The 26305-nt window shown below is 40.3% G+C and overlaps 1 protein-coding gene across 1 annotated transcript in view; it reads right to left on the reverse strand.

Moving 5' to 3' along the window:
• Positions 1-26305, reverse strand: part of col24a1 (collagen type XXIV alpha 1) — an 87578-nt gene that overhangs the window by 36093 nt on the left and 25180 nt on the right. Inside the window, exons 6-21 of the mRNA XM_085436306.1 lie at positions 23234-23287; positions 20815-20868; positions 18015-18059; positions 17432-17485; positions 17213-17257; positions 15801-15854; positions 13580-13624; positions 12695-12748; positions 12359-12403; positions 4814-4867; positions 4665-4709; positions 4262-4315; positions 4028-4081; positions 2919-2972; positions 391-444; positions 252-305 (exon numbers count right to left, since the gene is read on the reverse strand). Coding sequence (XP_085292432.1) covers positions 252-305; positions 391-444; positions 2919-2972; positions 4028-4081; positions 4262-4315; positions 4665-4709; positions 4814-4867; positions 12359-12403; positions 12695-12748; positions 13580-13624; positions 15801-15854; positions 17213-17257; positions 17432-17485; positions 18015-18059; positions 20815-20868; positions 23234-23287 — 819 coding nt within the window. The remainder of the gene's footprint in view (positions 1-251; positions 306-390; positions 445-2918; positions 2973-4027; positions 4082-4261; positions 4316-4664; positions 4710-4813; positions 4868-12358; positions 12404-12694; positions 12749-13579; positions 13625-15800; positions 15855-17212; positions 17258-17431; positions 17486-18014; positions 18060-20814; positions 20869-23233; positions 23288-26305) is intronic.

Genomic DNA, 26305 nt, shown 5'->3' on the forward strand with positions numbered 1-26305 from the left:
TGTTTTCATAAGCACCTGTTGGTGAATCATGACTTCACCTGGTGGAACATGCCCTGAGAGATATAGCAGGGGGAAAAAAACTGAGATCTGAGCTATACCTGTGAAATATGAATAGATGTTAAATGAGAGGGAGTGTGCTAATTCATCTTGCCTGATCAAATGGAAATTCCTCAGTGAGCTATAGTTTCCACTTCTCTTCTCTGAGTGAATTGAGAACCTGGAAAGATAAGTTAGGTGTCAAATTGTCTCACCTGTATTCCTTTAGGCCCTGGCGGACCCTGGGGTCCTCTCTCACCCTGCAAACCCTGAAACACAGGTGAATGTATGACTGGATGAAATTAATGAATGAGTGGATGGATCGAGAGAGTGGAAAAAGAGATGCCGTTGTACCTTTGGACCAGGTGGTCCGTTTGGGCCCGGCGCTCCAATGTCCCCAGGAAACCCCTTGCAAATTCAGGAGAGAACGAATATTGTTATAGAACATTATTATTAAGCCAAATGTTTTGATTCCTCTGCATTAACCTGTATAAGACAGAACTGTATAAAAATAATGATGGATTGCTGCTGAGCTAATGTTCTCCCTCAGGCAAGCCTGCCATGACACAATCACTCATCTCATAAAATGTGCTTGCGAGCTGCAGCCTTTGTGACCTTTGATGACGTAGCAATTCTGGGCAGCTTGACTTTGACATTGTCGATGTGTTTCACATACTGTGCAGTATTAACAAACACTTTAACAGAAGGTGAGATATTCTGCATAACACCTAAAGACAGAGTGCTGGCAGACCATGACAGAGCAGGAAAATTTTAAGGACATATTAACATTGTGGAAATGTAATAGTTTTGACTTAGAAATGCTTGTGGCTAGCAAGATAATGTGCTACATTCAGTTCAGTGCTATGTTGTTGCTAGTGGGAGAGCTAGCATAGCATAGAGAAGATTTTCCAAGTACGTATTCAGGAGTTTTTAATTTAACCACAAACTGTAGTCAGATGAGTTGATGCCTGCGAAAAGCTCCAACAACAATCCCACGCTGCTGCTCTTTCTCTCTAGTAAAACGCTTGTTTTTAAGCTTTTAATGGAACTACTACTAATACAGTTATCACGAAAAACCCCAACAACAACGTTTTAAGCAAAGCAAGTCGATTATTGACTTAAAAAATTAAAGAATGTAAAATAATTACTTGCCTCTTCCATGACAAAAAAACCAATTCAGTCTATTTGTCAGAGCATCTATAGCTAATTTTAATAATTCAAATCAACATCAAATTACAATTTTTAGCAATTACAGGGATTATGAATGACAAAGATAATGTTTTCTGAGTATGAATAAATAAACTCAGCCCAAAAAAGGAACAAAAGAATGACAAAACATGCAAATACATGTACCTAATATGAGCGACTTTGCCCACACAGACACACTCAGCAGTATAAGACTCTGTGAAGTCATCCGTTTCTGTTTTAAGATTTATATTAAGCTGTTCATTATCTTCTAAATTGGTAGATAATTTGGTGTGAAAGCAAACGGAATAACAACCATAACAATCCCTTCGAATCTAAGGTGAGCCAGCATTTGCAGTATATGCACCGTGAATGAAAATACTTATTTTACAGCCACATGGATTTAGCTTAAATCCTATATCTGCTACCTGCTACCTTATCCCCCTATGCTGTCTTTGTCTTTGCATTATCATAAGTTTGACTTGGAGCAGCCATAAAAGAAGCACTCTCTTGGCAACGTGTCCATTGCATTACACACTCTATTAGGAAAGTAGCTGTACCTCAATCTGTCTTTACTTTAGTCAGCATACTCCACTGAGCCAAAATACAGCAAAAAAAAAGAAAAAAAGAAATGCTGTCAGATACTACAGTCAATATTTTAAGAAGACAAAAGCTGAAACATTTTACTCTGACCTTCTCATACTTTATACTGGACTGCTGAATACTGGCCTCAGTGAAGATCATGTTTTTAACAGTAGCTGCCTCTGACTCCCCTTTATTTCATGCAAGCGCAACAAATATTAATAATAATAATTTATTTGTACAATAATTTTCAAAACACAGAGTTACTAAGTGTGTCACAGTTTGAATAAAAGCTAACCATAAGTATACATGTTCCAACATACAGATACATAAATGGGAAAATATGAATGGAAAACTAACCTGTAAAAATAAGAAGTCAGTCGCTCTGATATAAGCAAGAGCCAGTCAATGTAGAGCTTTATATGTTAATAATTTGATGTTAAGGTGGATTCTGAATGTCACTTGGACCCAGCAAACGGAAGCAATAATAGCTGTGATTGGTGAGCGTCAGATAGCAGCAAGGCTGCTAACAAAAGCTATGTTCTGCACCATCTGGAGAGGAGCTATGGAGGACTGAGAGATGCAAGTGACTGACAGTAATAGGTGGGAGAAAATTAAAGTGTATATTAAAAGCTCCAGATAAAAGAATGAGTCTTTGATTTTTGCAACATTTCTTAAATGAAAGAAACATGACTGGATGAGATTTGAGATGCAAGATGCAAAACTCAGACGTCGTTCAAAGATGTGCAAAGATGCAGATTTCTAACGTTGCTGACTGATCTCCTTAGAGAAACTGTCAAGAACCTGTTTTACCAGGATTGAGATGAACGAAATTTGAATACATCCACTTAGAAATGGCAGAGAAGCATTCACTGAGACGGGAGATGCTGTTAAGGTTTTAGGGCTTAACAGAAATGTACAACTGTGTGCCATCTGTATAGCAATGGTAAGAGATTCCTTTGAAACTATTAAGAAACATGTATAAAGAAAACAAAATTGGTCCAAGATTAAGTGCTGGGGGACTCCACATATGAGGAAATATATTTGTTAATATGCATTGGTAAGTATCTGTCAGAAAATTGTGATGAAAAAATGCACAACCATGTATGCCTTACCTCTGGTCCTGGAGGCCCAGGTGATCCAGTCACACCCATTTCTCCAATTTTACCCTGACGAAAAGAGAAGAAAGACATGAACAATTTGCTCCTCTTGTGTTGTGCGGATATAATCCCGAAATAAGTCACTGACACCACTTTGATGATGTATTCAAATGTTAGATCACCAAGGGGATCCTACAGAGAGTCTAAAGCACTCAGATCATGATTCTGCTTGCTATAACTGTCAGACAGGACAGGGTATAAAAAAAGAAAGTAAAAAATTAGCCAATAAAGACTAATAATGTTACTTCATATTTGCTAATCTGTGGTTGACAAAAGATTTTCCAAGCAGTTTCTGTCACTCCATTTTAAATGTTTGTTTCTTTGCTTTGATTCACTACAGATAGCCGTTTAACTTGTGCAACTTTCCTGCCATTATGTTAACACACTAATATTACAGACAGCTGGGCACCAGTCTGGGTTTGGTGTGGAATAATCGCTCTAAGCGCTTCAGTAACAGTTCTTAGTAAGTCAAAGATGCAGCAGTTTGCTGAAACCACAACTTATCTCTGATTGGCTGGCAAGAGACAAGAGCTGAAAAAACCCACCTGAAACCAAAGATTGAGCCAAAGGGATTACGTTCACACATGCTAACCGCTTTATTTAGCACTGGCTGTGTTTAATATAATTATCCAGCACTGTAACAGTATACATATGACAGGAAATAGCAAAAACCCTTTAATCATGTAGACTGCTAACTACATGTTAGCTTTTTGTCTTTTCTTTCCTCTTTACACTGGGCTAACAATGTCATTATTCTCATTACGTGACTTGTTTAGATATCATCCTGCAGGGAATTTGTAATGTTTTAACTTAAAAGAGATTAATTTGCTCTAATGGTTGCTTGTGCTGATAAGCAAACCCAGAGCTGTTTAAAGACATTAATTTCACATTTATCTCCTATCACTGAATCTCCCCTCCCAGAAAATCTAAGATAAAGGTAATGTTTTCTGAGTATGACTAAATAAACTGAATCCAAAAAGCATGGCAAAACATCCACGAACATGCAAATACATGTTCCAAGCATGAGTAACTTTGCCCACTCAGACACACTCACACAGACATACCGGTGGCCCTGGTTTCCCTCTGGGCCCAGGAAGACCAGGTGCACCAGCAGCACCCTGAAAGACAAACACACACCATTTTTGAGTTGATTTCACAAAGTCTGTGGTTGACTTTTCTTGTTTTTTAATCAATCTCTATGTACCGTAATGGAGCAAACACAGGTAGAACCTATTGGTAACAGCAGATACACACATTGCATGGTCACATGGCGTGCTATGCTTTGTAAGGACGCTTACCTTATCCCCCTGGTACCCCATCTCTCCTGGCTCGCCCCTTTGTCCGGTTTCACCCTAGATTTCATAGTATCAAACAGAGATATAACACAACACTGCACTGCCGCAATAATCTGAAGAAACCACAAACAAAAAAACGGCACACACTATACAGAGGCTGTTTAATGCACCAGCACTATCAAAATTTAGTTTGATAGGTTGAGTTCAATGTCGTGAAAGCAAATGAAGAGTCTGTAAAGAACCACTGGAGCAATATCAGCGTTTAACATGAAAAAATGATTAAACACTAATACATAGGACTGAGTTTGCTGGATGTGTTAGCAAAATGTCACAAGGATCTTATATAGTACGTCCAAGTCACACATTACACACAGATGCACTGCAATAATATAAATATTTAGATCACCTTATCACCTTTCAATCCAGGCAGGCCGGCTCGTCCTGTTGGGCCCTGTCGCAGAGGGAGCGGAACAAAGGGAAGGAAAAGTTTAACATTCAATCACTTAGGATTCTCCTAAGATGTAAAAAAATGGTAGAAGCAAATATCAGGCCCACCTGAGGTCCCACCATACCAGGCAGTCCTCGTGGTCCCTCGGGCCCTGGGTCTCCCTGCGAAGAGAAGGACACAGTGGAATTTATGTATCACAAATAGGGATGGGTACCGGTGTCCGGTTCTGACATAAACGGTAGTAACCAGACCGAAAAGCAGCGCACATTTCGGTGCTTTATTTCGGTGCTTTTTTTTCCTGAGCTGTGATACACTTTAGATTCTAGCCAATCATTTTACGTTTCCGAGGATAGTAGGCGGGGCCAGGTACGTACGTTCTGTTAGAGCAGAGCTACAGATTAAAAATGTCCAAGGCGAAGCGGTCAAAAGTCTGGCTGTACTTCATAGCAAAAGATGCAAACTCAGCAGCCTGCAACAAGTGCTTTAAGCTGATACTGTGATACTGTCAAAGGAGGTAACACCTCAAATCCGATGAAACACCTGGCGACGCATAGCGTTTTTTTTAAAAGCCCAGAAATGCGCCGTATTTGATAGCTTGCTGCGAGACCTCACACCGAGCACATCTACTGCGGGTGGGTTGCCTGTTATGCAACATCCCCCAAAAACACGAAGAGGAGAGTCCTGGCCCCTAGCCCTGCCAGTGTAGCAGAAATGATGACGGATGATGGTGGCAGCAGCCGTTCTTCTCTGCGTGAGTAGCTAATTTACGTTGAGTAGGCTAACCACGTTATTACATTAATGCATGTAAGGTGAACTAGCAAACATCATCATAGCTACATGCGGATGTCCTCTTGTTTGATGGCAGATACTCCCTTCACCCTGGCTAAAAAGGCTAAAATGACCAAAGAAAAAGTGGAAAACAGTTAAACATGAGAGGTTTAGGACAAAGTTTGTGTTTTTTCCATTGTTTAAGCACTGCTTCCAGCCAAGAGTGATACCATATATGCCCCATAGCTGCAGAAAAGGCTAACATTGTTATATTTTTACAAAAAACAGCTGAACATGAGAGGTTTTTGGACCAATTTTGTGTTCTCCATTCTTTAAGCACCGGTTTGAGCACCGTTTGAGCACCGGCACCTTTTCAAAAGTACCGATTTGGCACCGGTATCGGATAAAAGCTAAACGATACCCATCCCTAATCACAAATATGTATCACAAATACACACACGTAGTACTTGTAATATGAGTCCATTGTTGTTTGATAGTGAATGGCAGTTTTGCACAAAATATTTCTGATCCATTGTTGACATTGTATTGACATGCAGCACATTCCTGTTTGCCACAACCCTATGAGAAACATAAGCAGTGTTGGCAGAGTATCCAGTTGTTTTGCAGCGGTTTGGGTTGCCAGGCCCCAACAGTCAATCCACTCTAATTGACAGAGGTGAGGGGAGACTGGCCAGAAAGTGTGGCTGGACCAAACAGCAGACAGGCTGCTCAGGTAGCTTTCACCCTGTCTGCAGCAATAGTCAGAAGCACTGATGTGATGACAACAATTTGTATATGCACAAGTATGTGTGAGAGCATACGTGCTATACTATTCCCACAGACACAGCAGTTACAAGTTACTCTGGGTTTTTTCCCCCTCTATGCCTAAAGATAGTGGAAGCAATACCATATTTGCTCGGTAGCAGCAATGTCTGATGCAACCAACAAAAGCATAGTGAATACAGATGGATACAAAACCAAAATAAAATCCAGAATTTTGCACCACTCGTCTGCAGAAAAGGCCTGAGAGCAATAATGTTACTGAAAAACAAACCTAAAAGAATTAAAGAACCAACCACTAAAAACAATCAATGTGTCGGTCTGACCAATATGCACAAAATCAGTAATAAGTAGTACAGAATACTGTCTATGTTGCATCATCAAAGACATGTGGCTTAAACTATAAGTCCATCTGGACCCCTTAAGGTCAGTGTTTGATGCTGAGGCTCCGCTGTGGTATCGCAGGAGGACACACACAAATCACATGCCTTCCATCAAAAGAGGCTTTTAACAGTGGACACATGAAAAATGATGCACTGAAAGAAGGGGGAAAGCACAGATAGAAAATGTTCCCCCATTGCCCCCACCCAAAAACTCCAGAGTCCACTGGCCGAGCTGAAACAACAGGGTACATCAACATCCCACACAGAGCCTTTCCTCAAACTGCTGTCAAGATGAAGCCTGTCTGCCAGGTGGTTAAACGTCATCCAAACCGCTATCTGCTCGCCACGTGGGGAAGACAATTGGTTCGAGGCTCGATCAAATCCAGATTGCTGCATTCCTGTACATCATGTTTCAACACAACCGTTGTAGCCTCAGAAAATCCAATTAGACATAGAAATGTTTCTACACCCAGGACATCATAATCCCATTTAAGCGCGCCACTTCAAATGCCTCCAATTCAGACCCAGACAAGATTTAGTGCATTTTAATTTAGACTTGGCCACAAACAGCATGTACCTCTGTTAGCCACACACCAAATCTGATTGGCTACATACCAAAAAAAGGGTTGGGCCTCCTCTGGTAGCTTATGTGCTTATGCCGTTAAAGCGATTAAGTATCTCCTGTAGGTGTAACGTGTAGGTGTCCCTTTTTTCACCACGTAGTTTATGTGTAGACAGCTGTTATTCCTTGCTACTGCAATAAGACATATACCAATAGCTAATTTCACTCTAACTTCAAAGTAACTTCAGAAGAATAGATGAGAAGGTATAAATCTAGAAAGTTAATCTAGTTCCTGACACAGTCACAGTCCAGTATAGCTAAATGACTTTGGTGCAAACTACTGAACTGCAATGCCCATCATTTCCTGTCTGTCTTCAATATCATGATTGCTACCTTCATGGACACATTCACAAGTACTTTGAGTGTAAATAGAGCCATTCCTAAAAAAAAATGCAGGTAGTACAGTGGGGCAAAAAAGTATTTAGTCAGCCACCGATTGTGCAAGTTCCCCCACTTAAAATGATGACAGAGGTCAGTAATTTGCACCAGAGGTGCACTTCAACTGTGAGAGACAGAATGTGAAAAAAAAATAATCCATGAATCCACATGGTAGGATTTGTAAAGAATTTATTCGTAAATTAGGGTGGAAAATAAGTATTTGGTCACCTCAAACAAGGAAAATCTCTGGCTCTCACAGACCTGTAACGTCTTCTGTAAGAAGCTTTTCTGTCCCCCACTCGTTACCTGTATGAATGGCACCTGTTTGAACTCATCATCTGTATAAAAGACACCTGTCCACAGCCTCAAACAGTCAGACTCCAAACTCCGCCATGGCCAAGACCAAAGAGCTTTCGAAGGACACCAGGAAAAGTATTGTAGACCTGCACCAGACTGGGAAGAGTGAATCTACAATAGGCAAGCAGCTTGGTGTGAAAAAAATCAACTGTGGGAGCAATCATCAGAAAATGGAAGACATACAAGACCACTGATAATCTCCCTCGATCTGGGGCTCCACGCAAGATCTCATCCCGTGGGGTCAAAATGATCATGAGAACGGTGAGCAAAGATCCCAGAACCACACGGGGGGACCTGGTGAATGACCTGCAGAGAGCTGGGACCAAAGTAACAAAGGTCACCATCAGTAACACACTACAACGGCAGGGAATCAAATCCCGCAGTGCCAGACGTGTTCCGCTGCTGAAGCCAGTGCATGTCCAGGCCCGTCTGAAGTTTGCCAGAGAGCACATGGATGATACAGCAGAGGATTGGGAGAATGTCATGTGGTCAGATGAAACCAAAGTAGAACTTTTTGGTATAAACTCAACTCGTCGTGTTTGGAGGAAGAAGAATACTGAGTTGCATCCCAAGAACACCATGCCTACTGTGAAGCATGGGGGTGGAAACATCATGCTATGGGGCTGTTTTTCTGCCAAGGGGACAGGACGACTGATCCGTGTTAAGGACAGAATGAATGGGGCCATGTATCGTGAGATTTTGAGCCAAAACCTCCTTCCATCAGTGAGAACTTTGAAGATGAAACGAGGCTGGGTCTTCCAACATGACAATGATCCAAAACACACCGCCCGGGCAACAAAGGAGTGGCTCCGTAAGAAGCATTTGAAAGTCCTGGAGTGGCCTAGCCAGTCTCCAGACCTCAACCCCATAGAAAATCTGTGGCGGGAGTTGAAAGTCCGTGTTGCTCGGCGACAGCCCCAAAACATCACTGCTCTCGAGAAGATCTGCATGGAGGAATGGGCCAAAATACCAGCTACTGTGTGTGCAAACCTGGTAAAGACCTATAGTAAATGTTTGACCTCTGTTATTGCCAACAAAGGTTATGTTACAAAGTATTGAGTTGTATTTTTGTTATTGACCAAATACTTATTTTCCACCCTGATTTACGAATAAATTCTTTACAAATCCTACCATGTGGATTCATGGATTTTTTTTTCCACATTCTGTCTCTCACAGTTGAAGTGTACCTCTGGGGCAAATTACTGACCTCTGTCATCATTTTAGGTGGGGGAACTTGCACAATCGGTGGCTGACTAAATACTTTTTTGCCCCACTGTATATAAAAACAACAACAAAAAACATGGTGGAAGAATTGTAAAGAGAAAAAACAAGGGTATTATTACAACTACTCTGGTCTCCATCTCGCCCTACTGTTTTTCTTTCAGGCTATGAAAAAGTGTCGGGCTGCATCACATTTTGCCGAGTCACACACTGGCAGAGACATCAAGTGCATACCAGAAGGAACACTTGCTGTTTATGTTCTCTCTGCGATTACTCGAGTAAAGGTTCTAACCACGTGCAATAGGCTTTTAAATAAATGAGTGAGCACAACGAGAGCCTCAACGGTGTGACTGACAGTGAGACGTGAAAATGAGTTTTAGATGTCAAATTAAAGTTCTTTGCGAGATTCATACAGCGTCAAAATCACCCAGCTGGAAAGTTGAGTGAATATGATTTATTACATCAAAGGCTGGATTAAAGAGGTGCGGGGATTTGGGCTCTCTAGTATGATTACTCAAAAGTACTTACTGGCCATAACTTGTCTGAGAACTGCATCAGCTTTAATTATTAATAAGTCAGTTACCTTCTCCTTTTTTGCATTTGAGTAAAAGTATATAAATTGCAAAAAACTATCTTATCACTGACTTCATTTGAGTAGTAGCGTTTGACATTGCTCCGGACAACACAACCTGAAAGTGTTAAAGCGTTCACATCGGAGCTTATGATGAACATCACTGAACACAGTGAAGCGCAGTTCGTCAGATACAACTGTGAAGGAACAAAACGTGGTGGCACCTTGATTTCATTTGGTCAGAAATGTAATTTACTGTTTTTCTTTGGTAGGAATTCGTGCAAACTTCAAAAGGTATTTCTTTGTTATTAAATACTGTTGAAAAGCCTGTTTATTTCCCTTATATCTTGCCAAGAAGCATTGTTGGCAACAAAGGAATAATCAACAAAACACAAATTTCCTTACTTTTTGAGCTAATTTTAAATAGGCACAGGGAAGGAAAGGAAAGGAAAGCCCATTCACACACATACAAGTGTGTAAATCAGTGTCACATCCTTTTCTTTTTACACCAAGTGGTCTGCAGTTTCTGAATGAGACCTGTCATCAGTTAAACACAGCAAGTGCCATGGCTAGCAGAACTGATATAATCAAAAGCAACTATTTATTTTTGCATAGCACATGTAAAATTCTGCATGATATTAGGTTTGGGTTTTTTTTTTTTTTTTTTAACCAAAACACTTGAAGATGGTGTGTGCATACTTCCTGTCTGGCTGTTTCAGTAGGATCAGTGACTTACAGCCAGTAGCTGAGGTGAATGCTGAGAAATCATTCCTCCAGCTGTGTCTAGCACCACTCAGTGACCCCTCAAAAATCCCCAATAAATTCAAAGATACGAGGAACACAAACCAGTGTAAACGACACTTGAAAGCACGGGACAGGTGCTGTATACAGTTGGATCAGGGTGGCTGACGTGAACATCTGGAAGTAACTATAGACACACGATACTGCATTCTGCAGTAATGGAAAAAAAGCTTGTTCTCTTTTAGGCCTCTGATGGTCTTTCCTTAATTTAAATGTATTTTAACCTCTTTATTGTAACTCACTTTACCCTTTAACAGCAAACAACAAGCTCAGCTCCAGTACTCTACACTCAACCTGACATTAGACTAAAAAAAAAAACCCAAAAAAACAAAACAAAGCAGGCAGCTATATATTCTCTTTATTCTCTACACCCTGTCTGCATGTGGCAAGTTTCGCTTTCACTAAGGTTTCCAATGTCTGGCTCTCTTTAACATGTAAGCCCATGTTGACTTGTGAATCTCATCACATTCACATCCTATTTATACGAGTCCCTTACTTATGGCCTTACCAGTGGTTAAAGCATGAACATGCATAAACAAAAAGAAACCCACTGACAGTCACCTGGCCTCTACTAAACACAACAAGAGGAGGACGAGACACCAAAGCTGAAAATTTCCTCCACATCAGGCATGAATTAACTTTCTGGATGTAGAAGAGCTCAGAAAAGTAAAACATCCTTCCAAAGATTCCTGTATCCAGATCCTTATCATCTCCAGAAGTTAATCACCTTTTGAATTGGGCCAAGCCCCACCTCTGGTGCACTTTGTATGCAAATATGTCAATACCTCTTTGAGGTAGCGGACAAACAAATAAATCAAACGAACCAATCAGATGACCTCCATAGTTGAGGTAGATTTACAGTGTCTCTGGGTTCTCTGGGTTTCTCTAGCTTTAAAGCTTCAGTCCTGGTTCTGTGAATAATCCTAGTTTGAAATTATTGAGTTCCTATTCCTGATTTCATTGTATTACAGTGGGCCTGTATTGTTGTAGTTTTGAATGGTGTTTTCTTGGGTTTCGGCCTCTGTTTTGAGTTTATCAGAGTGCCTTTATTCCCCTCAGTGGTTTTCTGCTCATTCCTCCCTAAGTCTCTTCTGCCTCTGATTTAGTTAGGGTGAAGTCTTCTTGCTTACATGTTTTTCCTATTTTACTTTGAAAGTCAGCCTTTATTCCCTTGTGTTGCTTTTATTTCCTGTCTTACCTTGTCTAGTTGTCACCTATTGGTAGATATCATCACCTGTGTCCACACCCATCTGTCTTCCCCGGGCACTTCTGAGAGTATTTGTAAACTTGCCTCAAGACGTCCGTTCATTTTCCTTGATGTGCATCTCCGATTTCTCTGTAGGTCCTTTATTTACTTTTTAAACTTTGGGACTTTTTATACCTGCCTAAATAAAGGCATGTTATCTTATTTCATTACATTGTTTTTGTGCCTTGCATTCAGGTCACCTCAGCTCCACATATCTTGACGTACAATGGAAGAGAACAACAGAAAAGACACTACTGCCATCAGGAAAACAAAACCCGTATTAAACGATACAGGGAATCTAACCAAGAATTAGCTTGCGACGTGAAAATTCCTAACTACTGTCAGTCGTGAGGCTCATGAGCCAATCCCAATCTAAGCACTAAGACAAGTGGAATAAGACACAATAGGCCTGAGATAAAACTGACAAAACTGAGCCTTGTGAGTCACAGGTCTAAGAACGGACTCACAAATCTAAATCAAACAAAACATGTTGCTGCTAAAAAAAAAAAAAAAATACAGACTCACCCTTAGACCAGGAAAGCCACTTATGCCAGCCCCACCAACAGGGCCCTGTGGAGGAACATCATAAGTACGTTTGTCTCACTCTCAAAACAATACAGGAGTAACAAAGCATATTTATGTCATCTGATCATAAAAAAACCCTAAAAAACTCTCAGTAAAGCTAGGATTATTCATACGCATATAACTGTACATTTTACAGCTGAGTATTATGAGACACTGTCCACCTGTGCTGCCTCTAATGAGACAGCACAAACAGAAGAAGCCAGAGTTCAAGGATGAAGACAGAAGACTGAAGTAAGTATTGGACATACTGAACAAAAAGCGGGCACAAGTTCTCACCTCATTTCCATCTGGACCAGGAGGCCCCCTCTCCCCAGCATCCCCCATGACACCCTACGGGGCAAATACATCCGCAATTAATTTAAGAAAGTCAGGACTACCATTTTTAACTTTACCCTCAATCTGCAGAGAGTAGCACCTCCACAGAGGTAAAAGAGTAGTTTTTTTCTTCTGCTTTCTCCATAACGGCTCTGTGCTTTCTGTCGTGCGTGGCATAGCAAACTTTTTTTAAAAATTGACTTTACATGTAGCATTTAACGTGCAATTTCCCAAAGTAATTATTCAAGATTAACTTCACATGGACATAATGTGGAAAAGCACATTTTTTAATGAGGCAAGATTAGCCGGCGTATTAGCCAGACATCACTGTTCCAAGAAAAAAAAAAAAATTGATAAAACAGTCACTGGGCTTTTTGCCCGCTTGGCAACTTCAATACAGAGAAGCGAAGGCTTGTTTTTAAAACATTAACTTTTCACAGTGTGCGGGCCCAACCTAGACATTCCATCTGTCTCTGAGTGTAACTTTATTCAAGGCCACCCTGGAACAAACTTGCAGACAATATGCCAAGATGCATGTAATTTGCTATATCTTGAACACTGTATTGTATGTATGCATACATGTGTAATAGTCCTCTTTGTTCTTTTCTCTTGATGTCCTATCAAACCCGCCTCCTGCTGCTTTAGCACATTCACAGCAGCAGGATACAAATGTGCCTCTTTTGGATGCTTCTGGGGTCTGTGTGGATATGCAGTACTGCTTTATACTGGCATACTGTATACCTGATGAGCTGGATAGCAGCAGTTTTTACCATCAACGTGATGGGCAAAAGTATAGATTTAGGGAACTGTTAAGTATGGCAAAAACCAAAATGGATTCATTATTACATGTCTTCCTTTGGGGCCAGGTCTTCCAGCAGGTCCAGGTATGCCCTAGAAAAGAAAAACAAGCAGTTAGATTTCTCACGCAAGTTTAGGATTGAAATTGAAATGACTGGAAAGAGAATTAGAGAGGATATGAGCCTAAGCAACCACAGCTCTTCTAATCTCCTCCGCAATCCGTAAAACAAAATAAGCCCATAAAATAAGATGCTTAAATTATCCATTAAAGTCGCACAGGTTCTCAATACAGCCTACTTTAGGTGAGGATTTAACAATGCATTTCATCACATTGAATAAAGTTCTCTTGGCATAAAACAAGCTGATGTGAAAAAGCCACAACAAAACTACAAACACCGGGATTTCTTAGATTTTGACCTCTCAAGAATGAAGCAATGTGTTCAGTAATTACTGACTGCCTAAATGGAAAATATTTTTTTCTGTAGCCTAATGATGGGGGGAAAAGTTTGAATAAACAGAAAATAAATGGAGGTGAAAGATAAGATATTTACAGATTTATTAGAGGTAAATAAAAAAATTGTGATGGGAAATGTGTCATGTTTATAGAGACTTTGACAAATTGCACACTGGAAATGAACAAATAGGGCTGCTCGATTATGGCAAAAATGATAATCACGATTATTTTCACTGAAATTGAGATCTCGATTATTTGACGATATTTATTTAACCCTTTAAGACCTACTATAGAACCAAGTCCGCCAGAGCTTATATTAATTTTTTACATGTTGTAGTGCCATTTATGGGAGCATTTCAAGTTGCTATACAACTGTTATAGCCCATATTTTAATAATATGTATGCATTAAGTCCATAGTAACTACATTAATTGCAAAAAAGTGCAATAAACTACAAAAAACAAATTGAAAATCGTTTTTGGTTTTTTTACATATATTTCTACTTGGAGAAATTTAAGAGGTTTGTCCCTCAAAACTTTAAATACAAAAAAGTTGCAAAAAATAGTTTACAACAGGAAATTTATTTTGAGTGTCTTCATAGTTTTATTTTGGAGATACAGCAATTTTTATATACACTGCAGGAAAAACGAAAAAACAATCCTATGATGCAAATTTGCAAAGAAAACAGCATCAAAATAAACTATTTCCAGCAGTGCAATTCCAGTTCTAAGCATCCCAGCAACTATTCAGAAAAGTCAAACATGACCAGTATAGGCTTTTAAGGCCTGCAAGTAAAAAACTACATTTCCGCGAAAATGACGTCACTTCCGGTTTTGGCCAGGAAATGGCGGACATGTGATAGTTCGCGCTGACGTCTGTTTCACGGTGGGAAGTGTTAAGAACAGCTGATCGGCGAAGCCTGTTTCTGGAATCTTATGCTTTTGTTCCTGCAAGCGCTTTTTATGCAATTTTTGCAAAGCTTTTTGCGGAAGGAAACCGTGACCGAGGACAAGCTGATGGCATCAGATGTAAGTACAACTCCTCCGGTTTCATATGGTAAATGGCCTGTATTTATATAGCGCTTTACTAGTCCCTAAGGACCCCAAAGCGCTTTACATATCCAGTCATCCACACATTCACACACTGGTGATGGCAGCTACATTGTAGCCACAGCCACCCTGGGGCGCACTGACAGAGGCGAGGCTGCCGGACACTGGCGCCACCGGGCCCTCTGACCACCACCAGTAGGCAACGGGTGAAGTGTCTTGCCCAAGGACACAACGACCGAGACTGTCCAAGCCGGGGCTCGAACCGGCAACCTTCCGATTACAAGGCGAACTCCCAACTCTTGAGCCACGATCGCCCATATGCAAAACAAATTATTGTGCTAGCTTACGCGGTTCCGGTTCTACAGGGATTTAACAATAGTTACACAAAACGGAGCGTGCTGCTCTGACCGGCTTTAAAGGGTTAACAATGACTTTAAAAAATAATATAACATAGTGTGCAACACCACTGAAGTTTTTTTTTTACCTGTCTTTACAACCAACGGCAGTCACTCTCCTCTCCAAATAACTCCTGCTTAGCTTTCCGAGCTTCCCTCGGGTCCTCTTAATCAGCGGTCTCCAACCTTTTTTGCGCCACGACCGGTTTATGCCCGACAATATTTTTACGGACCGGCCTTTAAGGTGTCGCGGATAAACGAGGGAGGGGCTAATAATCGGCTCACTCATTTTTAATGATCGTTGAAAGCCCAGATCGTAATCGTGATTAAAATTCGATTAATTGAGCAGCCCTATGAACAAACATCACTCACTTTCTCCCCTTCCAGCCCGGGTGGGCCAGCATCGCCCGGAGGCCCAATGAAACCCTGAAAATGAGAAAAACATCACAACAAAGTAAAAATTCTGTGCTGCATTAACACAGCACAATGCTTACATTAACTTTCATTATAAAATAACGACAGAAGAAGAATAGTAGCCTGTCTGGTGCACTGTTCTTTGATGCCTTCAAATGCACTAATAATATTTCAGCAACAGAGCTGCGCATGGTCTTTTATTTTGGAAACTGACTAGATTTCCTTTTCCTGCATCTGACTTTTTGCACTCTGCATCAGATGTGGGTCATGTCCGCTCATCTTGGCTAACATGAATAACTTATTTTGTGCTGATGGCAGCACAGGAAAAACGATTTGCCACTGAAATCAGTTCATAACAATCAGGACGGTCGCAGCTTGAACATCTTTGTCTGGAGTACAGAGCCACCACATGAAAGTGCCTAATTGGGTAAAAATAGATGACACAGTCAGAGGATTTTTTTTTATCCTTTTAAAATTTAATTCTGGATTTTAAAAGACATGTGTGGCCCTGATGCATCCTGTGGGAAACATGGGAGAAATAGCTGGTTTCACTGGCCAAACTCTTCTTTGTTCAAGGTAAATGTAGCTCAGGAACAGTCTGAGCACAGATTCCTCATCAGTGTTACAGGTAATTACAAGGAGTTTTCCAGTGAGTAAAAATGCAAACAGGATCAGTATCTGAGACCAATGATCGATTAAATTTTTGTACCAATAACAAAAAAAACAAAAAACAAATAGGATCTTTAATCTGATTTTAAATCATGAACAGTGTTCTCATATCATAATTGGTCCTGCATTACAAGCTAACATACACCAAAAACAAATCTGTTGGAGCCATAAGAAATTAAAAAGTTGGTTTTAGCCTCATTTTTGCAACCAAACTGTCAAAATACGAGCAAAAAACCCTAAAGCTGCTCAGTATTTGTACTACAATTCAGACTGGCTGCATTCAGGTTTGTATGTCAGTTAGCATACAACCTAATCAGTATTTCCGAGTCATCCTTTTTTTTTTTTTGCATCCCTTTCCACCCTCTCTCATTGCTCAAACATCTTTCTTTTCAGCACATTGTCTGCCTCTGTGGCTCCTTCTCACCCTGCCAGCTTCGGTCCGACACTGTGATCCTAGCTATCCTGTTTCCTGGGACCGCAACGCTCCTCTTAAGTCCATTCTCTAGCTAGCTCATTTGGCCCCTTCTGATTTCATCTGTTCCTCTTCTACCTACTGTCTTTCTTCTGTTCTCCTATTTTGGGGCATTTCAGTCACTGTGGAGCCAGCCTGAAACTCTGGTCCTAATCCTTTCAGGAAATGAAAGAGTTCAATGTAGTAATACTAAAGGAAAAAAAAATAGCAGAAAACACCTTATACTTACACGAACACCTTTAGGGCCAGGGCTACCTTGTGGCCCGGCTGAGCCCTACAAAGAAAAACAGGGAGACTTTGTTGACTACAAAGCATCTGATGTGCATAGGTCAGCAGAAATTAGTGTACATTATTGTGGCTGTGTTCTCTTAGTAAAGTTCTCGATAGAGCAATAAAGGAATCTGCAAGGATTGATGGAGAAACAATTTTTGTGTGTTTTTCACTGCACCTGCCTGCCAGGGTAACCTGCAGCTCCAGCTTCCCCAGGAAGTCCTGGTATGCCCTAAAGTGACGAGAGAGGAAAAGGGAGAGAGAGAGAATGAACGGTGAATAGGGAGATTAGCGGACGGATAACGTGAAAGGGGAGAAACGCAGACTTCTAGTAGCAGTGCCAGCTAAGGAATAAAACAAGCACTGTTCATTCCCAACAGCTCCGTCTACTAACTGCACCTTTCAGCACCCCTCCAATACACCCCATCCCTCACTATCTCACTCTGGCTTTTACTTCAGCTCATTGTTCACTGTTATGTGACTCATTCTTGTTATTGTCGTTGTTTGAGAAAGTGAAGAGTTTTAAGAGGGATAAAAAGAGCCATAAAAAGAACCAGCTACTATAAGGGACAGCTGAAGGACTACCATAACTGGCTTGTCACACACTCATCTTTGCATTCGTTCATTTGCATGTGTGTACCAACCCAGTTCCTATTTGTATTTTTGTGACAAAGTACTAGCCGGAATCCAGCTACCTTGAATTTAACAATTTTAGTTTTGTTGGGCTGTAACACAAACCATGAACACAAATAACTACTTACTTGTTCTCCTGGTGGTCCAGATGGACCCAGATAACCTTTAGGACCCTTAAAAAGTAAAATGAAACAAGTACTTTTAGTAAATTTCAACTGAAAAATTGGTAACTAAGAGTAATTAAGCTGCCCTGCTAGCAGCATTAAAAGGCATAAAAACTAAATGCTAAATTAAGAATATGTACGCCGAATGTGAACTATTAGAGAGCAGTCAGTCTAATCAAAATATCATGTTGAGTGTTGAAACAAAGCATGCGGATGAAGTCAGGGGATTACCAGCTTCAGTAGGATTCAACTACTTGGAAACCATGAATCTATGTGTCAGGTTCAAAGAGTTTAACCAACCACCCCACTGGACAGACCCCAAGCAGTGCACTAAACAAGAAGAGCCAACAGTAAAACTAGAAAAAAGAAGGGTAGTTAATCACTTTAATGAAGTAAAGAAAAAAACAGTGGGATGGATTTCCTGTGGGCAGTTTTTGTGTTACTACTTTAAAATTTCCCAAGTCATAGATAATGCTTTCAACTTGGGTCGGTAACCTTATGCACGTCCTGCATGTCCTGTGTAAACATGAGAAATTATGCAGTTTTGTATCAGTGAAAATAATGGTTTGAGCTTCATGTTTCTGTGGGAAAGTCTGTGGGCAGGCACACTTTTTGGGACTGGCCAAAGGACATGTGATGAAACAATATATAACAAATCTATTACATGTGACATCTCTGTTTGAGAAATTTGCTCTAAACAGTTTTCTTTCAGTTTGTGCCATCTAGTTTTAACAAGTCGGTGTCCCATTTTACATCAGGACAGTTTATAAAAACATCCACAGCACATTTCTGAGTTCTGTGTGGTTTTAAAACAAAGTGATTCAATTAAAACACAAAAAAAATGTTCATTCTGCAGAAAGTGATTCAAGTGGAAACAGTTTAGTGACTCTGGTCCAAAGCCAGCCCTGGGCTACAGCAAAATCCCACATTTAGTTAAGTAAGCACATTTTCTTTGTAAGCTAAACAGGATTTATTGTTGAGTAAATCAGAGCTATTCTCCTCTTAAGCGCTTTATTTTTGCTTTTGACGTGATTATCAACAACAGATGTTTACAGCGACAAAACACAAGGTCAGGGCCAGGCCAGTGTCTTTTTCGGGGAAGAAAGAGGGCTTCTTGAACAGTATCAATGTCTCTGTCATGTACTTCCGAGGTTGTGACATATGACCTTCACGCCCAATAAAAGTTCCATGCAGGGCTAAAGAGCGTAGGCCAGTCATTTCCTCTTAAAATACCTGATGGGCCGCAGGGGGTGTGCTGGATGTATTAAGTTTAGCTACTGCAAACACTGATGTGGCCTCTTGGGATTCAAGGTTAAGGCCAACTATGTGGAAACCAGATTCAGAATTTCATCAAGAAGCTACCTGTAGATACAGCCATGTGAGGAGCAGGACCACCTACTATAACAGAATAAATCTATTGAGTTCATGGGGTCATGCCAAGAAAAACTCAAACACAACAGCAGCGATGTGTGGCTTTGAGTAAAACTATAAAGCCTAAAAAGAATTTAAGTCTGTCAGTTGATAATTATGTATCAATGCTTTTCATTTTACCCATCACTGCATCTATGAAATTCTCTGTTTTAAAGCATGGCATGACAGTGGATGTCTGGTACCCAAGGTAGTACCATATCACCCCATTAGAACACTTCGCTCTCGCACTGCAGGCTTACTTGTTGTTCCTAGAATCCAGCTTCCAGTTTGGATTCGGCAGACAGACACTATCTCTACTTTTAAGATTAGGCTTCAAACTTTCCTTTTTGGTAAAGTATATAGTTAGGGCTGGATCAGGTGACCTTGAATCCTCCCTTAGTTATGCTGCAATAGGTGTAGACTGCTGGGGGATTCCCATGATGCACTGAGCATTTTCTTTTCTGTCATCTTTCTCACTCAACATGTGTTAACAGACCTCTCTGTATTGAATCATACTTGTTATTAACCTCTGTCTCTCTTCCACAGCTTGTCTTTTATCATGTCTTCCTTCTCTCACCCCAACCGGTCGCAGCAGATGGCTCCGCCCCTCCCTGAGCCTGGTTCTGCTGGAGGTTTCTTCCTGTTAAAAGGGAGTTTTTCCTTCCCACTGTCGCCAAAGTGCTTGCTCATAGGGGGTCATATCATTGTTGGGTTTTTTCTCTGAATGTATTATTGTAGGGTCTAACTTACAATATAAAGCACATTGAGGCGACTGTTGCTGTGATTTGGCGCTATATAAATACAACTGAATTGAATTGAAATGGAATGGAATGGAATATTGACTATGCTATTGATCCCACGGTCCAGGGAAAGGTCGTTTTCCTCTTTCAGATCACCTCTGACCTTAAACCTTAAAAGCCAGGTTTAGCTTTGAGCAAAGCAGCACTACGTCCTAACAGTCAGCTTCAAGCTCTGATTGAGACAGAGAGGAAGAAACAGGATCGACCTCACACGGTAAAGTAAAGATATAGGAGGGGAAAATGAGCAAGAAAAGATGGACTCATATATTTCTTTCTGTTAGTTTATAATGAAAATATAAAGAAACACAGACTGTAGACGGAGAACTGTGGCAAGCAGCGATGACATGGGCCACACTGATTCACCTCAATACAAAGGATTGAAAGGAAACAGTAAATGGTAAAAGTAAGATAAAAGTTGTGCTCCCAGTGATTTTTTTTTAAAGAATTATAAAACAACAAAATGACATTATACAGTACATAAACATGTACTTTTTCACAGATTGAAAGTCTTTTATGCTCTCATCTCACAAGCAGTTTTATAGAATAAATGTTACCAGTAAGCCTGGAAATCCATTGGGTCCAGGACGACCTGGAGATCCTCTGTCACCCTAATAAAACAAAGGAAAAAGAAAGCAGTACAACACATGCACAGTCATTATTAAATGCCATAAATGAAATATTGTTTAACTCAATACTAAAGCTTCATAAAAGCATTACACCAATGAATATTTCATGAAAGTGATGCAATATTAGAAAAAGGAAATAGCTTTTCTGGTTAAAATGAGAAATGTGGGCGGCCAGAGCAAGCAAAATAGGCAGTGATTGACCAGTTAGATATAAAATTAGGCATCAGTTAACACCAACGTGAACATGATCGCTCTCCTCACATCTCAGAATAGAGTTCTGGCTCATAAAAAGGATCTTATGTTGCCTGTTCGCGTCCATCCTGTTGTGGCTGTGGCCGGCTAATCCCGCTGTGTTCTACCTCAGCTGCCACTTGTTAAATCTGTTATTTATGTCGCTGTCATGGATGTGACTGAGTCCTGTTGTCAAGAGCTTGGCCATCTTAGAGGGGAGCAGCATTTTTGGTTTAATCCTGTGCTCACTCAGAGAAGACTCAGCTTACACTTGCTTGAGTTCAGTTACGATACTGCACACTTGACTTACACATACACAAAAAGAGGTAGCAGCGCAAAGTAAACAAGGGAATTACACTGTGATTCATCATTTGGACAGCTGAGTTGTTTCTTGCTAAACATTATTAGTAAGGACTGAAACATCTGTTTATTAATTCGCCATCACTTTTACAAGAAAAGCCCACACAGTGAAAATTCAGATTTAATGATATAGAGATCAAAATATTCTTATTTTGATTTTAAAAACCCCAAAAAAACTAAATAAAGGTAAGTTGAGCGTGCATATGAGAAATTAACTTGGCTAACAGATTTTAACCAGCATTTTTTCTCATTAAAACACCCCGATTTTTTATAATCGCAGTGCATGGTAGTGCAGTGACCTTTCTGTGCGTAATTTGAATGTTTTCTTCTCTTCAGGTGCTTCAGTTTTTTCTCATGGTCCAAAGACATGCATGGGTTATGTTAACAGGCAATCCTACACTGACCGTAGGTGTGAATGTGAGTGTGAATGATTGTCTGTGTCTCTGTGTTAGCCTTGTGCTAGCATGGAGACGTCCCATGGTTTCCTCCTGGTCTCATCTAGTGAGAGCATGCAGACAGTTCCTGGCCTCATCTAACCTACATCCAACACAACATCTCTGGGACATTATGTTTTAGTCCATCCAAAGCCGCCATGTTCCACCTCAGACTGTCGGGAACTCAGTGATGCCCTGATGCAGATCAGGGAGGAGATCCCCAGGAAACTATCCATCATGTCATTAGGAGCATGAATACCAGCATCCAAGGCCATACAGACTAATGAGTATCATTATGAATTGATGCAATGAGGTTTCTGCAAAATGGACTAGCCTGTTGCAACATTTCTTCACTTTCATGTTCACCAAACTGTCAAGATGCCCATAGATGGATCTACCCCAGTTCTGCTAACCCTAAATTTGCATCTGGGCAACAAAAAGATTTCCTTGCTATTTCCAAAATGTTTCCTCAGTGTTTTAAATAACTCCCAGCATTCCTTTCTTTTGTTGGCTCAATTTTGAACAGTGTGAAACAACACTCGCAGCTGCACACATCTTTAAGTCTCATGGAGGTACAAGAGTGATAACAGCACTGCACTACGAATGAACTTGTAAGTAATACTGGACGAACCCTACTGAAACTTCACATTAATCTGTTTACCCCAGCGAGGATTTAAAGAGAGCTATGATACTTTGCTATGCGAAGCTCCTTAAACTTGAGGGAAGACGGATATGTTTGGATATTAATCACTTCAAAAAAATGTAGCAGTGCTTCTCAGGAATATCATTACTGTAATCATGTTTGAAGAAGAAAATGAGACAGAAGAGATGATAGACTAAGCAAAGGCCAGCCGTGATGATGTCAGACAAATCAGTGACAATAAAATGACTCAGAAATGCATAAAAAAGGCTTTAAAGTCAATGTAGAATGAATTCATTGGGATAAAGAAAACCATACCCTCAAAGTCATTGTTGCAGTATTTGAAAATGAATTTATGCTGAAAACGCCTCGTAAAATTAAATGAAAAATCTGTTTTTCATCATCATGAATGAAAACTGTTTAGTATTTTGTGACTTGTCACGGGCTTGCTGAATAATCTTTAGTACTCACTCTACTGTATGAACTGTGTCAACATTTTGGGATCATTTCACAACATTGAAAAGAAAAAAAAAAAAAGAATAAAAAAGAATCCCACATCATAAACCAAAAGCTGCCAGTAAGTGAAATGGTGGGGGTGACGACTCGTGAGGTCATGAGACAAACATAGCAAAGAGCAGAGGGACAGAGAGCCGGACACAGAGACCAGTGGCAGATTCCTCACCTTCTCTCCTGGTGGAGCCTGACCTGGAGACAGCCCAGGGTCTCCCTTTGAACCCTAGAACAGAAACAGGGTCACAAGGTCATAATGTCAGGCACTCAGTGCATTTATAATCTATTGCTGACACGCACATCCAGATATTGCCACACCTCAAAAATAGTATACATAAAGATTCTGATTTTGAGAGGTCCAAAAATAAGTATGCAGAAAAAAAGCATGCATAACATGCAGGCTACAGTGCTTGATTACCTGATTTACACTGTATGTGTATAAAAATGTATGTGAACCCTTAAGATAGCTGTCAGCAAAAGGCTAGGTGGTGGCAACCAGAAAAACAATATTGGGGGTAAAGGAGTGAGTCTGATGCCGAATTTGATGCTCATCTCACATAAAAGACATCTGCAAAGACTTATAACAAAGAATGACTCATTAGATACATTCTGGGAAATTTAGAAGTAATTTTAAATCCTAAAAACTGAAAATCAGCTGAAGGAAGGAAGGAAGGAGCTGATTACCGCCTTTTTTCATTGGTCTGCATGCAGCATTTTGTATGGTATGAAAAAGCAAAGCATACCAAATTCAAAGCCATCTGGTGTAGGATGACAGTCAGAGGCTTTAACCTTCAGCCGGGGTTCATAAGTAATTTGACATCTTGATTGTTTTATTTATAATCTGCTGTAGCAGTGTAAAGAGGCAATTTTCAAAAACTTACACACATATCTGTGTAATAGACAAGCATCACCTGTGAGTCTTTGATGGGTTTAATGAAGACGAAACATACTGTAGCTCTTAGTCTGTTTTACTTAGTTAGTTGGTTATTAAAGTGAAAGAAACAGTTGACTCCAAACAAGCAGCTGGAGCAAAGCAGGGATTTCCAGAACAGCAATATTGCTCTTTAACAGCCAGAGGTCTCATGCCTTTCCTCCCCAGTATGAAATAGATTTAGGTCAGAACATCTTTTCTGTTGTGATTCAACTAAAAGTAATATTCTCCAGACAGCAGACAGCCTTAAAGATGCAATGCCAGTAGACTGTCACATAATTTTAGCGCCAATACTTAATCTGACATTCCAACTTGCTGTTGTCAACACTAAAGTGTCCTGGTGAGGAATAGTTAGCCGTTCCTGCAAAGCAGGGGGAACAGCAATACAGCACAACATTTTGCACACTGTGAAAAATATTTGGGTTTGGATACTAAGAAAACGAGTGAGTCAAATATATTTTGTGACAGTTTAATAAATGTGTTTTACATGCATGATGAGCTGAACACGCATGACAGACCCTCTTTTTTTAGAGACAAATGTACTGAAATGTGGAGGTGAACAGACAGGCACCAAAATGCTTTCAACTATACAAAGGGAATGTTGCTTCATTCTAACGTCACAATTTTCCATTCTTTGCATTATTTATTTTTATGTCATAGATCACATTGAGGAATGTTTCTACAACTGAACTATACCGGAGAGTAAGAGGAGGAACTAAATGTAAAGAAAACTGACTGAATTGAACCTGTTTGATTAGATTGTGTGATTATTCCAATGACTGGAAACCTACAAACATAAACAACCAGAAATCGGTGTCAGGAAGGCCATTCCAGAAACTAATTGGCGATATCTCTATAAAACTGCAGATTTTAAGATCAAACAATTGTACACAAGTAAAACTTCCCAGGGTAGCTCAAGCCCTGCCATGAACTGGAAACTCTTGGAACACCAGTGTCACTGTCCACAGTGAAGTGAGATTTACATCACAATAGACTGAAAGGCGACTGACATCTTCAAGCGTGACTGAAACTTGCTGCTGCCCACATGGAGAAGCTAGATATCTTCCAGAGAAATGTTTTAGGGTCAAATGACACAAACTTTGAGCGATTTGTCCACAGTTGAATGGCCTTCCTACAGCCCTGGTCTCAGCCTTATTAAACATTTGTAGACTGTGCTTAAAAGCAAGTCTGTGCCACAAAACCAACTACTGTAAACAAACTCTACCGAGCCAAGAAACATGGTCAAATATCCAGCCAGGATTATGCCACGAGCTTCTTAATGGCTACAAAAAGCATCTGGTTGATCTGCAACTTGCTAAGGCACATTTAATCCAATAATAATGGGGGTGCCTCTAAATACTTTTTACAGGAAATCCAAAATAAATTCAAACTTTAGCAGCAATTTCTTTTTCCAGACTTTCAAGATTTTGTAGTCATTCCACCCTGGACAAAGAACGGTTAAAAAAATAACAAACAAACACTAAAAGCCCCAAATCACCACAACATTCATTCCCACGATCGTTTTATGTAAACTTTTTACCACAACTGCATAAGTACCTGCCTTTTCTAAATCAGTTTGTGAATTCCCTTCTGTACGCATGATATCTTTATTTTAGCCTTCTCTTTGCATAAGTAACCTGTTTAAATGTGACTGGTATTCATTGTTTGCTAATAATAGACTGATGAGTGCCACATAAATGATGGTTGTGCCACTCATCACAACTTGGTTCAGAAGGAAAAGAAGATCATTTAAACCAGGGGTAGGCAACTCCAGGCCTCGAGTGCCGGTGTCCTGCAGGTTTTAGATGTGTCCATGATCCATCACAGCTTATTTAAAGGGCTAAATGACTCCTCAGCATTTCTGAAGTTCTCCAGAGGCCTGGTAATGAACTAATCATTTGATTCAGGTGTGTTAACCCAGGGTGCGATCTAAAACCTGCAGGACAGCGGCACTCGAGGCCTGGAGTTGCCTACCCCTGATTTAAGCGTTTTGGTAAATCCCATTTTTTACATTTTTCTTATCCGTCTACACTCACTGCAAATAAAGATTACCTGCCTGTGTTTTTAAGCATCATATTTCCATAGTTTTGACTGACACCCAATGAGGCATACAAAGGCTAAGCGAGTGAGAGAAGAGAAATCCTGCCATATCATAAAACCAGTTCCTTCCTGTTTAAAAAACAGTCGGCTGAGCATAAAGTCGACAGCCTGACAGGCTCTTTCAGGTTAAGGGCTTATCTTTATAACATTTCAGATTAGGCTTCAAAAATGTAAGATTGGCTCAGAGTCAGTAACCATATTCCCAGTGTCCTA

Source organism: Copadichromis virginalis, linkage group LG17 (genome assembly GCF_057382275.1).
Source record: "Copadichromis virginalis isolate Kocher_CV1m ecotype Utaka linkage group LG17, C_Virginalis_male_GT1.1, whole genome shotgun sequence".
Lineage (NCBI taxonomy): Eukaryota > Metazoa > Chordata > Actinopteri > Cichliformes > Cichlidae > Copadichromis > Copadichromis virginalis.